The 15,185-nt window shown below is 40.1% G+C and overlaps 1 protein-coding gene across 4 annotated transcripts in view; it reads right to left on the bottom strand.

Annotated features, from left to right (window-relative positions):
• Positions 1 to 10,963, bottom strand: part of PKD1L2 (polycystin 1 like 2) — a 38,945-nt gene extending 27,982 nt beyond the window's left edge. For all 4 annotated transcript variants that reach the window (XM_048317066.1, XM_048317068.1, XM_048317067.1 and 1 more), the window contains exons 1-8: positions 10,758 to 10,963; positions 7,743 to 10,353; positions 7,040 to 7,204; positions 4,239 to 4,424; positions 3,352 to 3,462; positions 2,781 to 2,928; positions 1,974 to 2,203; positions 928 to 1,332 (exon numbers count right to left, since the gene is read on the bottom strand). In XM_048317066.1, coding sequence (XP_048173023.1) covers positions 928 to 1,332; positions 1,974 to 2,203; positions 2,781 to 2,928; positions 3,352 to 3,462; positions 4,239 to 4,424; positions 7,040 to 7,204; positions 7,743 to 8,193 — 1,696 coding nt within the window. In that variant the 5' untranslated portion in view covers positions 8,194 to 10,353; positions 10,758 to 10,963. The remainder of the gene's footprint in view (positions 1 to 927; positions 1,333 to 1,973; positions 2,204 to 2,780; positions 2,929 to 3,351; positions 3,463 to 4,238; positions 4,425 to 7,039; positions 7,205 to 7,742; positions 10,354 to 10,757) is intronic.
• Between the last annotated feature and the right edge of the window lie 4,222 nt (positions 10,964 to 15,185).

Raw genomic sequence — 15,185 nt, 5'->3', positions numbered from 1 at the left:
CTCAACTTTTTAATAACTCAGCTGCCCTTTTCCTAGCCCTTGTCATGCTACTCTTTGTCAGCTGACTATGATACTATCACACAGGAAACTAGAGGTGTACAAACACTGGAGGCCAAATGAGTTTAGGCATCTTGAGCGAGCAGCTATTTTGTTTGGAAATTTCTGCCTATGGATGTTCAAATGGGTACAGGGAGAACAAATAAAACTTTAATATTGCATAATTAAAAAATATGAAATGAAATCATAATTAGCTTCTACTCTTCACACTTTGGCATGGGATTGGAATCGCTCATTAGGGGTGGAAACTTTTTTGTCTTCCGCCACTGTTAATTAACTCTGAAGCACAATCTCCCTAATTCCACATTTTAAAGGTTTTGACTATGTAATAATGGAAAGATAATATTACTAAAAAGTTTATTCATAATTATCTCCAACAAAAGTCATGTGTTGGAAACGGACACACAGAAAATTCCCCTTTTCTTTGTCATCTCTACTGAGAACTCCTCAGATTATGAATTACTTCAGTGTAAAATTCAGAGCAGTCTAAACTTGAAACATTATGAACAAACACGAGGAAAACACTTTGGTATTCAACAAAATGTCCTCATTTGTGCTTCAATCAGATGGTGCTACGAAAAAATAAACCCTATGTCTTTTCACTATGCCTCTTCCATTGCCAGAATGAGGTGAAGCCTTGCTTTCAGTCTGCATATGCAGACCCATTTGTCAGTTCTGTTTTGTAGCTCACTTACAAGTCAATACGCCCGTGCTGTTCATCCTGTTCTGCAGACTAAGTTTGAGCAGTAAGAAAAGCTACCAAATTCTGCTGTACATTACTGTCCCCTAGCCCAGGATGCTGTGACTCTTTATGTGAACTGTACTCATCTGTGATGTCCTGGCAGCACAGGAGGTGTCAGTGTGCTGTACCTTCTGAGGGCACGGGAACGCTGTATGTCCGCAGCTCGCCACGAGGGCCGTCTGCTTTGTGACAGTGGGTTTTATTGGATCCAGTCACCTCAAACATCAGCTTCTCTGGGGCACCACGGGACACAGAGACATTCACCTCCAAATCCTCCCCCAGCTGCAGAGTGTGGGAAGCTACTGCAGCTTGAATTCCAGATACTGGCTCAATTAAATGAACAGCAATACTCTCGGAGATCTCTGACACTGTCGTGTTCCTGGATGCTCGGATTTCCAGCTGATGTATCCCTGGGCCTAGCAGCTCTTGAGAGGCACTGTTGAGTGTCAGGTTATAAGGGACAATACCTTCCCTTGCACTGGATTCAGTCAGCGTCATGTTATCTGCTAACATACTGTAGGTTACCCCATTGCCTGCAAAAACACAGATGAAAATTTCTTACAGCTTCTGCAATAGACCAACCACTTCCAGCTGCTTTGTGCAGCATTCCAATGTTTATACCGGAGTCACAAGAACCCTGCAGCAATGCAGTCATTTTTAATAAAGTCATTTAAGGTGACTTAATGAAATAATGTGTTTTCCGCTGGGAATGTTTTGAGAATTCAAACATACATTTCTGAATTTTATTTTTTCCAGCATATATGTGGCTTCCAGGAACTTGAAGTGAGAAAGAAATGTACACCAGCAAATGTGTCCAGCTCAGAGTGGAATCCTCTTACCCTAATCAGAGGAGCATTTCCGCGAATTTCTAACTTCAAATACAGAAATATTCTGACTAGCATCATGTGGATTTGTGTGACTAAAGTTATGCTCTTGCTGTCAGCTTTGTGAATAGGCAAAAATGGTTTATACTTATGTTTTAGGTGGTGAAATATCTCTGAGAAAGAACCCCTCCAATGGAACTGAGAGAATTCAGTTGCAGGAATACAACAATTAGAGGGAAAGCCTTCACTAAAATGAAGGATTCTTTTGCATAATAAAAGTCCTGCTTCTATCCCATGGATGGCAAAATTTTTGTCCTTCCCTTTAAATCACGCAGAGAAATTATCCTCACCTCCACTGAGCTGAACTTGGATCCACAGCACCTCCCCATACAGCGTACGGCAGTGGGAGCTGTTCCCAGTTTCATACTGGCTGTAGCACCCAGTAATGCTGAGCTGATCCATCTTATCTTGAACAGTCACCTGCCTCTGTGCCATCACGTGCCATTCGCTGGTGGTGCACTCCACAAAAACAGTAAACTCCCCAGGAGAGGAGTACCTGTATGAGATGTTGCTGACCAGTCTAGAATAGAAAGAAAACAACTTCTTGTTGTGGAAGAGCACCCTGGGAAGTCCTTTGCCTTACATGGTAACACTGGTCACATCCCCAGATTTCATTCATTCAAATGTCATTCCTACCACTAAGACAAAATCTGATTTTTAAATCCAGCAGAAAAATGTTTGATCTTTTAAAGACAGGATTTTTATGCAATTAAAACAAAAGAAAAACTACAGAATTGCCTTGTTATATTTTAATTGTTATCAAAAAACACTCTTTAAACTTAAGGAAATAATATTTGCTTGTTCTTTGGCAATTACTGCCATGTTTTCAGTAATTTTGAGTCTTAAGATCTGGAATAAATACTCTTAGAAATAGGAAACACTAGTATAATAGAAGAAAGATTGTGGTTGGTAGCTTAATATAAAATTTTGTATTGATTTCAAAACAGGTTTTTGCAAAATCCAAGTCTCTTGTATGTATGGTCTATTATTAAGATATCTAGTTTTTAACATCTCATTTGTGAGACTTGGAACATTCAATAAAGTGCAAGCAATGAAATGTACTGTTTGTCTGAAGGGAAATGAAGGCTATATCTTACTTTAGAGGGTAGTAAGGATCAATAGTGTGACCATCTCCAGTGCTAATGGTACAGGAAAGATTCCCAGAATATGGTGAGAGCAGCCAGTTCAAAGTGACCGTGATATTTTCAAAGACAAAACATGTGTCTGTCATAACCAGCTGCAGACCTGAAAAACAGAATGATAGAATTTAGTGCAAGTGTTGCCTACTTTTCTTACAAAATTCAATTAATTTTCAGGCATTGAGAGCCAGCCTGCTCCAAAACAGAGCTGGTATTGCTGCCAACTTGTGTGCATTAGTGGTGTGACAGGGAGCTGATTCTTTTTCATATCTACTGGTCAAGATTCTTGTTAGAACACAATTTCATTTAAATGTATTTTATGGGTCTGAACTTCCAGATTTTGGATTCTACCCAAAACCCTCAGTTAGGATAGGGAATCTATGTTTTTGTGCCTATTTTTAGTGGTCACCACTCTTCCAGTTTCTTCCCTGAGGATGGAACAGTGATTTTTAAGATAAATATCAGTGGCCACAGTGTTACAGAAAAGAACAGGACAGAGTTTTGGTGTTGACAGCCCCCTCCCTCTTACCTTCCTTGCAGTGGTATTGAATAGACAAATAGCTTCCCAAAGCTGGACAAGGATCTCCGAAGAAAGTGCCATCTGCAGCCACCTGGCAGGCCTGGAGACTGTGACATTGGCCTGGAAAGAAGGAGTGTTTCAGATCAGCTAATGGCTTTTGCCTTTACTGTCACAACAGCTCGGATGAAAGATGACTGAGAAACAAAAAAGGCAGGAGGAGCAGTACCATGTCACTGATTTCTAGAAAAATTTCCATATCCCTTTGACTTTAGTGTGTTGCTTTCTGTGTGGCATTTCTTAGCACCATTTCATTTTATTGGAACAAAGCTGAATTTGAAAAGGTACCAAAAAAAAAAGACTTCTGTGTCTTGTTTAATTTTGGCTAGAAGCCCTAAGAATCACGCTGGGGACAGGCCACAGTCAGTGTTTAACCTCCAAGCCCTTGGCTCCAGCAGGGTGGGTGCTCGACACGACAGGCAGCAGCAGGTCCTTCCTGCCCTCATGTCCCTGTGGGTGCCAGCCTTTTCACCCCTCCTGGTTTGGAGTTAGGTTTGTCTGGATGTGTTGCCTTCCATCTCTGTCAAACCTTGTGTATCTGAATTTGTCAGGGAATCAGGGTGTCCACATATTTTCCTCATACAGTGAGAGGAGCCAGGCACACCCTTATCCTTCATTTGCTCCTCCCCACCTTTGAATCTTTGCTCCTTACAAAACCTCTCCTTTCCATCCAGCCTCCTGTAGCAACCCCCTCCCTGTCAGAAGTTCTCTGCTATTCCCTTCATTTTAGGAATAATCCACTTTTCCATTCACTAACTCTACTGCAATACAAGATAAAGAATTTGAGGGACAGGGAACTTCACTCTGTGTTTCCGACAAGCAGTGCTGTAAGATACCACCTGCTACTTCATCTTTGACACTGATCCAGCTGCAGCCTTCATCTCTTTCATCCTGGAGAGAAGTCTCTGACACACAGTAGTGAGGGGTCTTCCGCCCATAGAAGCTGTCTTCAATTTGAATAACTTCTCCTGATCCGCACTGTACAGTGGCATTGTATTTATCACAAGCAATGCTCTGGCCAGATTCTAGTAGGAGAAAAAAAAAACCCCATATATTACCTTTTTGAATTTCTGAAAAATCCTGCTACAATTCTACTGCATGTCCCTTTTGTTTTGTTTTTCTTTCTTCTCTTTTCTCCCTTTTAAGCTAAACAATTAACAAAATTCAAGAAAATTACAAAAGAATTAAACGTTTTTATTTTTAAAGAGTCAAAATTAATGATTTGTGGTTTTACTGCCTTAAAACATTGAGGATATTTTCAATAAGCAAAAATATTTTAATTATAAAAATAAATAGTATTTTTGTGGAAAACTCTTAGCATGTTTGACTTGAAATACTGGAAGGTTTAAAGTTACTCCTTACTTCCGAAACAGATTCATGGATTGCATAATATTCAGGTAATTGCTTTGAAGAATAGTTTGCATATTAAGTATGGGAGCTGATCCCATTTCTGCTACAGAGACTCCTTTGTTCCTGTGTGATATTTGACGGACTTCATTCGGCAGGACTGCTCAGATGAGTAAGGTCATAGCTCTAAATGCATACACCTCATTCTTTGATTAATCTGGGACAGTTAATTATCTTTCAGAATTTTTAGTATCATGTAATAATCAGGATACTTAATACCCTGAAAAGGAGGATGCGAGTAACTGCTCTCATATGAGAATGTTGCAAAAGAATGTTTTTGTTTTGGCTGTCCCAGGTTTAAATACACTGTCCTCCAGTTGCTGTTTGGATCATTCCCCTCAAGTCCCTTTATTAACAGCACCAATGTGTGCACACTGCAATAATTGTGTGCTATTGTTATCTAAAGGGTAAAGCTAAGCCTGGCTGTAACTATAGCAACATGATCAGTTTACAGATTAGAGCTCTCTAAATAAGCTTGAAAAATAACTCGCTGTTAAATTCTAGTATGGAGTGTTATCTCATGCATTTTTTTGTTCTCTATATGAAGATTTCTCACAGTATTTGCTGTCTCAACAACTTTTACATGGAGACATGTACAAAACTTGGTCTGTGTTCCTATGTACAAACCCTGATTCAGTACATATATATTTACTACAATAAACTACTAATCTACGGAACACCAATGGTGGAATTGCCTCGATCTGGTCTTGGTTTCCTGGGTAGTGGAATGATGAATGTAGTGTAGGATCTTGTTGTTCTTTGAATTTAAGGGGCTCTCAGTTAGACCCTATGGTAACAGATGATAGTTTCCTCACAAACAGACAGTTGTCTACCATGATTGTAATGGAAAAATAATTTTAGTCTGCTTTTGCAAGGAAAATAAGCTTAAGGGATTGTGCTGTCTGCCAATTTCCTCTCCCCCAGTTATTTTTAATGTTAGTCATCTTCAGCCGAATTTGATATATAGGTATAAACCTCCAACCACCCTAAAATTTCATGAAATGCAGTATCTAGGGAGAAGAGAAAGAGTTACATCAATGCCTCTGTGAGGAGTGGGGATTATAACCCTACATTTACCTATTCTGTGATGTGGGATTCAACTGGCTGGCACACACAGCTGGAGCTCTGGAGCAGCTGCAGGGGAGAGAGCTGAGGGAGTGAAAAGTGGTGGAGGTCCCAGAGGTGGGACGTGCTGGAGATATCGGAGTGAACTGGGAGTGCTGAGGAGGAGGGCAGGGAGGGGATGTGGAACAGAAAATCAGGATAGGAAACAAAACTTTATTACCTTTGTTTATTGCAGAACAACTTGTTATTTATGTCAGTAGCAGTAGAGTGCTGGACAGGGCAGTAGCAGTTCTAGGGCTTGTGGAAACCTGTACTTGATTCCAAGCCTTTTTGTATTAGTGAGCCTATAGCCAAGCTATCCTTCCAGTGCTTGTGACACCAGTTCTAGCTGCAGTTTAAAGTACTCTTGTGCAAAGCATGAGGAACACAAATTCCCCTCATGTTGAAAGGGATGATATTGTCATCATTCCTTTCCAGAACTGTTTGTTCCAAGTCACAATTTAAGGGACACAATGTCTGTGGATTTTCTGCCTGAGCACAGGAAGTACAGGTTCCTGTCTGCTTCCTTAACCTGGGGAAAAGCTTGAACTTCACCTGATGGAGGGTCTGAGAAGAAACAAGAAAAACTTGCTCTCTCTTTTGCTCACTCCAAGCTGCAAGGAGGTGGTGCCTCTGGAAGCCTGCCTGTATTTTTGCTTCAGTTACAAATGGAAATTATTCTGGCACACATTAATGAGTGTTTTTGCAGGGCAGCCATACAGGTCCCACCTAGCCCAGGTGCTGTGGTGTTGTGGGAATTTATTCTTGCAGCCATGCTTTAATGGAGCCAGCTTATGTCCACTGAAGGTGTGGACAGCTACACATTAGATTCACACGCAGATCCATTCTTATTTTATCAGCCCTCTGCTGGAACCCTGGTCCTTAATGTCTGGTTGCTGAGCACCCACATCTCTCAGATGTATTTGTGGGTTCTTCCTTCATTGGATTAGGTCTTACTTCAGCACACTGCAAAAAGAGCACCCGCTGGGGTTGTACAGCTTTTTGCTTGTTCACATTTAGTAAGATTCATTAAGTTATTTCCCAGCTACTTTGAAAGCAACAAGGCAATTTATGCCCCATTGTGATCACGGCACACTCATTTCACTGTTCCAGCTGTTGTGTATCTTACCAAACTCGCAAATGAAGTCAAATTCCTGGCTGCAATTTTCCGTCACACCCCACTGATACTTGGCATTCTTCAGGATGTACCCACATGTGGATGAGAAGGGAGATGGCTGATCCTTGTACCAGTTACTGTAGCTTATATTTGAAGTGTCCAGCCAAATTACTGGCCCTGTGAAAAAAGATATTGTGTCCTGAATGTTTATTTTCCTCAGCAATACAATTAGAGTCAGAGCCTGCAGCACAGGACTGTAGCCCTGCTCCTATTGAAGCAAAGATGGTTTAGTCTGGGTAAGGATCTTCAATTACATTTTATATTTAACCTGATACAATCATGAAACAGACACTGCCACTTCTACCTGCGTTCCCAGCCTAAAGATTTCACCATTTCCCTTGCATCAGACCTTGCAGCATTTCCTAGTGGGATGAATTGGCTTCCACTGGAGACCTAAGCCAGCACATTTGTTTCACTGGGTCAGCAAGCTGGTCTCATTCACCATGTATTCACAGGATCCAAAGGAAAGGGTGATAACATGCAACTAGGAAGTGAAGCAGGCAATTCAAACATCTTAGTTTAAATGTGAAGTTACAGCAACAAAAGACACAGGCTTTTCAGCAGATATCTACAAAGAGACACTGCATTTTCTACAGTGTTAAAAAAGCATCATGTGCTGACACAATTTTAAGGACATGATTTTAAATCCACCTACCATCAGTAGTTTCATTCAGCAAGGAGTTTGAGATCAGTCCTATCCACCATTCCTGATCCTCGGCAATATGTTTTTGCAAGAACTCTTGCGTTTCCTCATTTTGAATAAAGACAAGGTGCCCTCCTCCTCTCTCACACCAGCTCTGGGCACTTGTGAAGGTTTGCTGGAGTCTAACAAACTCGTAGCATGAATGGTTGAAAGCTTGCTGGTACTTCGAACAAGGTATTCCTTCATCAGTTGCTTCCTCCCCAGCCAAGCCCACAGCAAGAGAAATCAGAACTGTGACTCCCTGCCACATTCTCAGCTCAGTGCCCTGCATCGCACTCGTCTTGCTTACCAGGGCACCACTCTTTTTGCTGCCTTCTTCAAAAGCTTGAGATGTCATCCTTGTCATGTCATCAGCATTTCTCCTTCCTCTTTGCAGCTTGCCACAACAGCAGCAATAGAGCATGGAACAGAACAGAACTTCTAATATATAATTGTGATTGCGTCTGAGGGGTGTTGCGCTGATGCTAAGCCCATGCACTGGCCCTTTTGGGCTCTATTGTATAAATGTCACATCCCATGTAAGATCAGTTTGAAGAGAAGACATTAAATCATTGCTTTCCTCATGAGCAGAGAAGATAAAGTTGATATATGTTGCTGTTGGACACATGGAAAAGTGAGATAAAGCTCCTCCATCAAAGGCTTCATTGTGTGAACATTAAAGTTGGAGGTCTTTACAACAGCAAAGAGAAACAAAGTGAGAATGAGAGGAGAATGAGAAAAATGAGAAACACAAGGAGTTATGGGATTGGAAAACACACTGCTTCTCTAGATACATTTAATTGGTCTGGATTGTTTTATTTTTAATAATTATTGTTGGAGGTGCTTCTTTTGCATGCGAATGCAATGTCTATAATTATTGTATCATATCCATCCTGCCCACCTGTTTACGCATGTGCAGATTCATCTCAGCTGTTCCAAGTAAGTTTCATTTTGAACTGTTGTGTCTGCTTAGAATTCTACACCCCAAGCAAAATGCTCCCATCATCCCTTAAAAGATAAGCTGCTCAACTATTTAGAGCTACAGTATTTATACCTGCTGGGAGGCAGAAGAGAAGGCCATAAGTTAAAACAATGATTTAGGAAAGATGAAAATATTGCCTTCATCAGCAGAACTACTTAGGAGCCCTATGTGTACATTCCAAGGGCTGCTGATGGACTTTGGGAAGCAAGCCCAGTAACATTTTGGAGCTGAAATCTCTAAATACATCTCAACTTCCTTATAAAAGATATTCATCAGGTTTACAAAGCCACCAGCTTAGTAGAAGCACAGTACAAATAAGAATTTTAGCTATTGTGATCCTCCTGTCCTTGGCATTAGCTCCATTGAGTTTGATGCCATTATTATTAATTTATAGCTCCATAGCCTGGAACTGAGAGAACATGCACTTATATTTAGACATGGATCAGTGAGCCAGTTACCACAGCACAGAGGAATCAGTGCTGCGTGATGGATTCCTGCCCTGCAGAAATGCCTCCTGCATTGCACTGCTGGGCTGAAGGCAGTGCCCATCACTGCAGAGTGCCAGTCCAGCTCCAGCTCCAAGGCTTTCTGCCAAAGTCAAGTACATCCACTGCATCCAGTCAACATGTAAGAGTGAACTTCAATCCCAAGACCTTTCTGGACCTCCAGTCATCTTGCCCAGCTGGAAAAAGCAGGACTGTGATCAGGGTTTTCAAGATAAAGTTAATAGGGAAGTGTTTAATGGGTAGGAAAATTGTGGAGGATGAGATGAAAGGAGAAGAAAATACCCTAGGCTAGATGTCTTCCTTCTCACCACACCTATAAATCAGGACGTCAGCTATGGAACCCTTGGAGCAGATCCCACATGAATTTCTGACTGATTAATGGGGAGAGCTTATGGAGCAGCTGAGATGTGAGTATTCGGACTGGATTTCCCAGCTCTCGAGAAGGCAAATCAATATTCCAATTAGCTAATTGGCCCGGATACCCGTTCCCTTCCTGGATGAGACCATGTAACTATGATTATCAGCTGCTTCTGTGACAGTGATGTCACAGGTGATGTCTGCAAATCAGGAGTCTTTTAAGGCCCCATAAAAAACTTCACAGGCTTCAGTTTGGGAACGCCCAATCCAACTATTTTATATTCAAGCTGTTACAGCAGTCAGAGCTGAGGGCAGCTGCTCTTCAGTCAGTTGACCACTGTATATTTGCATGATGCTTTCTCCAGACTCCCTGCTTCTTCTTGGGTCCTGCTGGCTTGCCAGACTTTGCAGCAGCTGGCAGCCAGCCCTCCCACTTTGTCCTTCTAGATATGAGAAACACAGCCTGTTTTTGAAAGCACAGGTGTGATGGAGGAGACTGTACTTAAATGTACAGGTGATACAGACATTTCCAGGAGGAGACTTTGACTCACTTTTGTGATGAATGTATTCTGTAGCATCATCCAGTTCTTTCTCTGCTACTGGAAATCCAACTACATGAACATACTGCTAAAAATGCCAGGGCTGAGGGTGCCACTGGCTCTCCCCTGTGAATCTGCTCCAAAGTGATTGAAATTAATGGAAGTCTTGTCTCTAGCTTTGAAGGATTTTGAAATAGGCTCTGAAAAAGAACAAATAATGTTTGGAAATGTCTACAAATAAAGCCAAGCTCTCCAAGTGAGTCTACTGTTAGCAATTTCTAAAGCAATGTGCATTTTTTTCCTAATCTACGGTTGCTATAAGTTACTCTTCAGCTGCCTGCAGCAGATGGAAAGTAGAAGAAAGACAATTTCCCTCTTTGGCAGTTTGTTGACTTTATATACTTTAGTGCCAGGAAAGCATTCTGTCAGTTTATTCTGTTTACCACAAGAATGAGAAAAGCATTTACATGAAAAGAAAATACCGCTTTTAAAGCATCAAAATTAGCAACTAGGGTCTTCAGGAAGACAGAAACTTCCGAAAACCCTTTCCACTCACAAGAGAGAACTCATTTGATGTTGAGTAAACAACACTCCTTGAACTTACCTTCTTGTGGGAAACATCTCTTTTGCATTCTTCCTCAACAGAAAGACAATTTTTTTTAAAATAGTTTTCTTATGCCAGAAGTCATTGACTTTGGGGTGGTCCTGATCTGTACCCCAGTGCAGATCACAGCTGCATCGTGACAGCCTGAGAACATCCTGTGATTCAAACTGCAGCACTGCAGAATAGCTTGACAATCCATAATAGAGACCAGAAAGTGCTAGATCTGAAGAATTAAGGAAGTGAAGAACTGCTAAAGAGAAGGAATAAATCACACCCCTGTTCATTTTGGCTGTTGTTCATTTGCCTTGAGGAAGAGCAAGTAAATTTACTCTCTATAGGAGGATATTACCATCTTTACATTCTTGAATATTACTGAATGTAATACACAGATTTTTATCAGGAATATAAACATCTTTGTGTTCTATTAATTGAATAAACATAAAAATGGAAAACTGATTTCTATTACTTTGACTTTGAGGTAGAAAAAAGATTATTTTCAGGTATCATTAACTTGAGACAAGATTATGAGTAGTCCATTTTACTGTGTCATGTAAACTACTGCAGAGTGAAGAACATTTTTACCCTGATATGTAGGAAGTACTGAGTCCTGAACAGACTCTACACCTACACGTACACCTTCCCTCTCTTCAGCTGGATTAAAAATTCCCATTTGCCAATTAGCTTAAGAAGGTGATCACAATCACACTTCCTTCCTTGCTCCTCTCCTGTGCTGCTTGTCCTGATGGTGAGACCCAGTTATTGCTGACTGAAAAGGGCTTGGTCTTGTTGCTTCTACTGACTGATTTTCCATGAGGCAACACACTGAACTTACCAGTGATTCCCGCCAAGTTGCAATTTTGATGTTATCTTGTTTATAAAAACAGGGAAAACATTTCTTATCTGTACAGGGTGCAATAATTAAATTAGGCTATTTATTAGTTCATGCGTGGTGTGATGGGGTCAGGATAAAGATAAGTAGGATTATGTTCAGGAGCTGTTGGGTTGAACATAATTTCTGTTTATAAAATGTGTATGGCTACCTGGGTAAGTCACCTGGAGAAGTCCCTGAGGATCTTCTCATAGGAGCTGTCCCTTTGGAAGTGTCTGGCATTGCCTTTAGGCTCATGCCTGGCCTTTCCTCACTGCCTTACAGTTCATGCCTCAATCCCTGCCTCTTTCCCAGCTAGTTCCCCTGTGTTATTGCCTTTCAGAGCAGAACTTTGACTGTTAGGAAGAAGGGGATGAGTGTGCCCCATAAGAATGTTTGTTGAGCTGGAGTTATTGATGGCCACATTGAGCCCCAAGTTCAGACAGAAAGGAGCAGAACTATCTCAAGAACTTGATGACCCCTCATGTGCCCTTGTGATCATGTTTGAATAAGTGGCACAATTTAGATCTGCCTATTAAGATATTAATATTGCCTTTATATCTTAATCACAGAACTGTCCAAAGCATTAAAGGTGCCCTCCTTGGGTAAAACATTAACTGATAGATACAAATGGACTGAACTTTGCCCAGCACACATAGACGTAAAATAAATTGCTTGGATCTGAATTTACAGCCATTACAGTGTCATCATCTGGTGTCTCTGCAGTGTCTCCAGATTTCCACAAGTGTAAAACTGGCCAGACTTCTAAGGTGTTTCAGTTTCCACCTCTTGTTTGTTTTATTTAATTTGGTTGCACATTTTTCTTCTGCCTATTATGAGCTATTTCAGAGCTTACAGGCCATGGAAAGAGAGAGAAAAAAGCTCTATTGCAAGCTGTTTTCATTGATAATGTCTCTTATGAGTAGATATCCAACACCTTACAAAAGAGATCATCTTCACAATTCCCATAATGAGAGGACTGAAGGTCCAGCAGCCTGTGTTCAGGAACACTGTTTTTATGTTAAGCCCTCTACACTCAGGTGCCCTTTACTAAAACCAGAAAGCAGTTCTTTTGAGTTTTTATTTATGTTCCCCCAAAGATGTACTGTAGGCTACCAGGTAGGATAGAGTGCAGCAACATTAACTTCTGTCACTGTACACATTTGTGACCCCATTTCCACACCTTCAGTCATGGAAGTGAATGCCAACCTTCACGCTGTCATTTTGCCCACTTGAAAACACATGACTGAATTGTATAATTTACATATTGAAACATGTAAATAGGGATGTTGAAAGGTGCAGATAAGGTTATAGAAGTCTTACAGCGAGGAAGTTTATGTGGATGCTGTTTATTTGTTTTAATGTCTAATGTTTAAATATTTGGGCATTATTATCACTGAGCAGGCTCAGTCCGATGAATACCAGTGTGGGTAGGCCAGCAGTTCCATGCCTCAGCATTTGAAGAATTTTAGTATTAAGTTACATTATGTATTTATTTTAATGGACAATTCAGTATTTCTTGTGATATGTATTAAAACTATGACAGTAAAAAAGAAAATAATGCTCTTGTTTATCAAAGAAATTGTGAAGTTTCGCAAAAAACTCCCCCTCCCCCAAATTAGAATCTTATCAAGGAAATTAAAATTCCACAAAAATAGTTATTTTTGTCCAAATAATGAACAAACCTGTATATGATCAAAACTGTTTTGACCCAAATAAAATCTGGTCAGAATAATATAGGGAAACTATTGTTATTTAAATTTGAACAAACTACATTAGTAATTTTTGCAATTATATCTGGACAGTGCAAGAGATGTGTTTCTAAATAGTCTGGTGGCAGTTTTGTGAAATGAGATCATGCCAATAAAAGAGTATTTAAGAATGATAAGAACTTGTGTTTCTAGCAAGTGAGATAGCAATCAGTGTGATTTCAGCAAGAACAGCTCCTAAGTTCGTATCAGTTTTACTTTGGAGTTTTATTTGGTAGTAATAGATAACTGTTGATAGCTGAAAGTTCTTAGCACAGCTTAAAGTTGTATACCTCAAGTCAATCTGACCTTTGTTAATGGGCTTTAATTAGAACTCAAATTCTGTAAGCAGAAGATTGAGATTAAAATAAATTAAGTACAAAAGATATAAGGAATTTTATTGGTTTCTCTGTGATATAAAGCAATAACTTGTTTCTTGTTAAGTGAACCAGAAGTACAAAGGTAGGCACATGGCAATGACATTACTGTTGTACTGAAAATGCAGTTAGCCAGTTCTGCTGCCTTGGAAAGTTTTGTTTTGATTAACCACAGCAATCACACCCAAAATGTAACCCCCAGCCTCCGAAGATGTCTTCATGGCCCTTTTAAAGTCTGGGAGAGAAGCTCAGGGCACGAATTAGGGAAGTGAAAGTGAGAAAGGACCCAAAAGGAAACAGCTTGTGGCCTTTGTCACAGTTGTTTAGAGCAGAAAGAAATACAGTGAAGCAAATCTGCCCATGGTGGGGATCTGGTGACTTCAAAAAGTTTGTCATGAGGGGTGAATAGAGAGAGGAAACTGTGGAGATAAATGTGAGATTTGGTTGGGGGAAGATTTATATTTGAAGGGTTTTGCAACAAGAAGAAACATTGTGAAATAATAAAATTAGAAAAATCACCTAATCCACATTCTCTACTGCTGATAATTACACATTATAATTGTAAATCAGTGCTTTGATATTTTGCCATTTCAATGTAAAAAGGGGGGAAATCACACAGTTGGCAATACAATTAATCTCCACATATTATACTAAACTGCTTATTTGTCATTAGCATGATGAAAACAACAAAAAAAAGTGTTTTGATGCTAACTGAAGTATTTTTTACTGACAAGCACGAAAAATTAATTTCACAAATCTTGTTTATTTAAGTTGTACAACATGTGAGACAAAACTTTCAGTCACAGAAACCTAAAATTAGCTACCAAACACATTTAGGTTGATTTCAGAAGCTGTCGGATATATGCAGCTCTTTGTTCTTCCATTCAGACAATTTATAACAAGGTTTCCAATTATCTCATCTTGGCTGAACCTTAACCTACATGAACACTTGTGGCAGAGGATGCAAAAGAGGTTTGAATTAATCTTTTTATTGCTTGCTTGCTGTATGGAATTCTTAGTATCACTACAGATTAGACAACTCACAGGTCAGATAATTAAAATTGTAGCGTTAAGAGCTACACCCATAAATGGATGAGGATACACTGAACATATTAAACATATTAAAGCAAAGCAGAACATCGTGGAGAGAGGAAAAAGTCCCCATGGTGTAGTGAGAGTAGAGTTGGGCAGCTTTGGTTTTTTGCCAGATCCTTTTCAGTCCCTAACATTGCTGAAAAATCCCTTACTTGGCTTTGTGTATAAAGTGAACCAGCATCTCAATGCACACATGCACACTCTCACCTATATGCAGGTACACACATGCATATATACAGTGTATATGTGTGTTTGTGTGTATGTATCTCCATATACTTGTGGATTTTGATCCCTTTCATCTCCTACAAACTTCTGGTTCAATCCTGCTGTTTATTAGTAT

The sequence above is a fragment of the Corvus hawaiiensis genome, chromosome 12 (assembly GCF_020740725.1).
Source record: "Corvus hawaiiensis isolate bCorHaw1 chromosome 12, bCorHaw1.pri.cur, whole genome shotgun sequence".
NCBI lineage: Eukaryota > Metazoa > Chordata > Aves > Passeriformes > Corvidae > Corvus > Corvus hawaiiensis.
The sequence above is the reverse complement of the archived record's forward strand: the minus strand, read 5'-3'. Positions and strand labels throughout refer to the sequence as shown.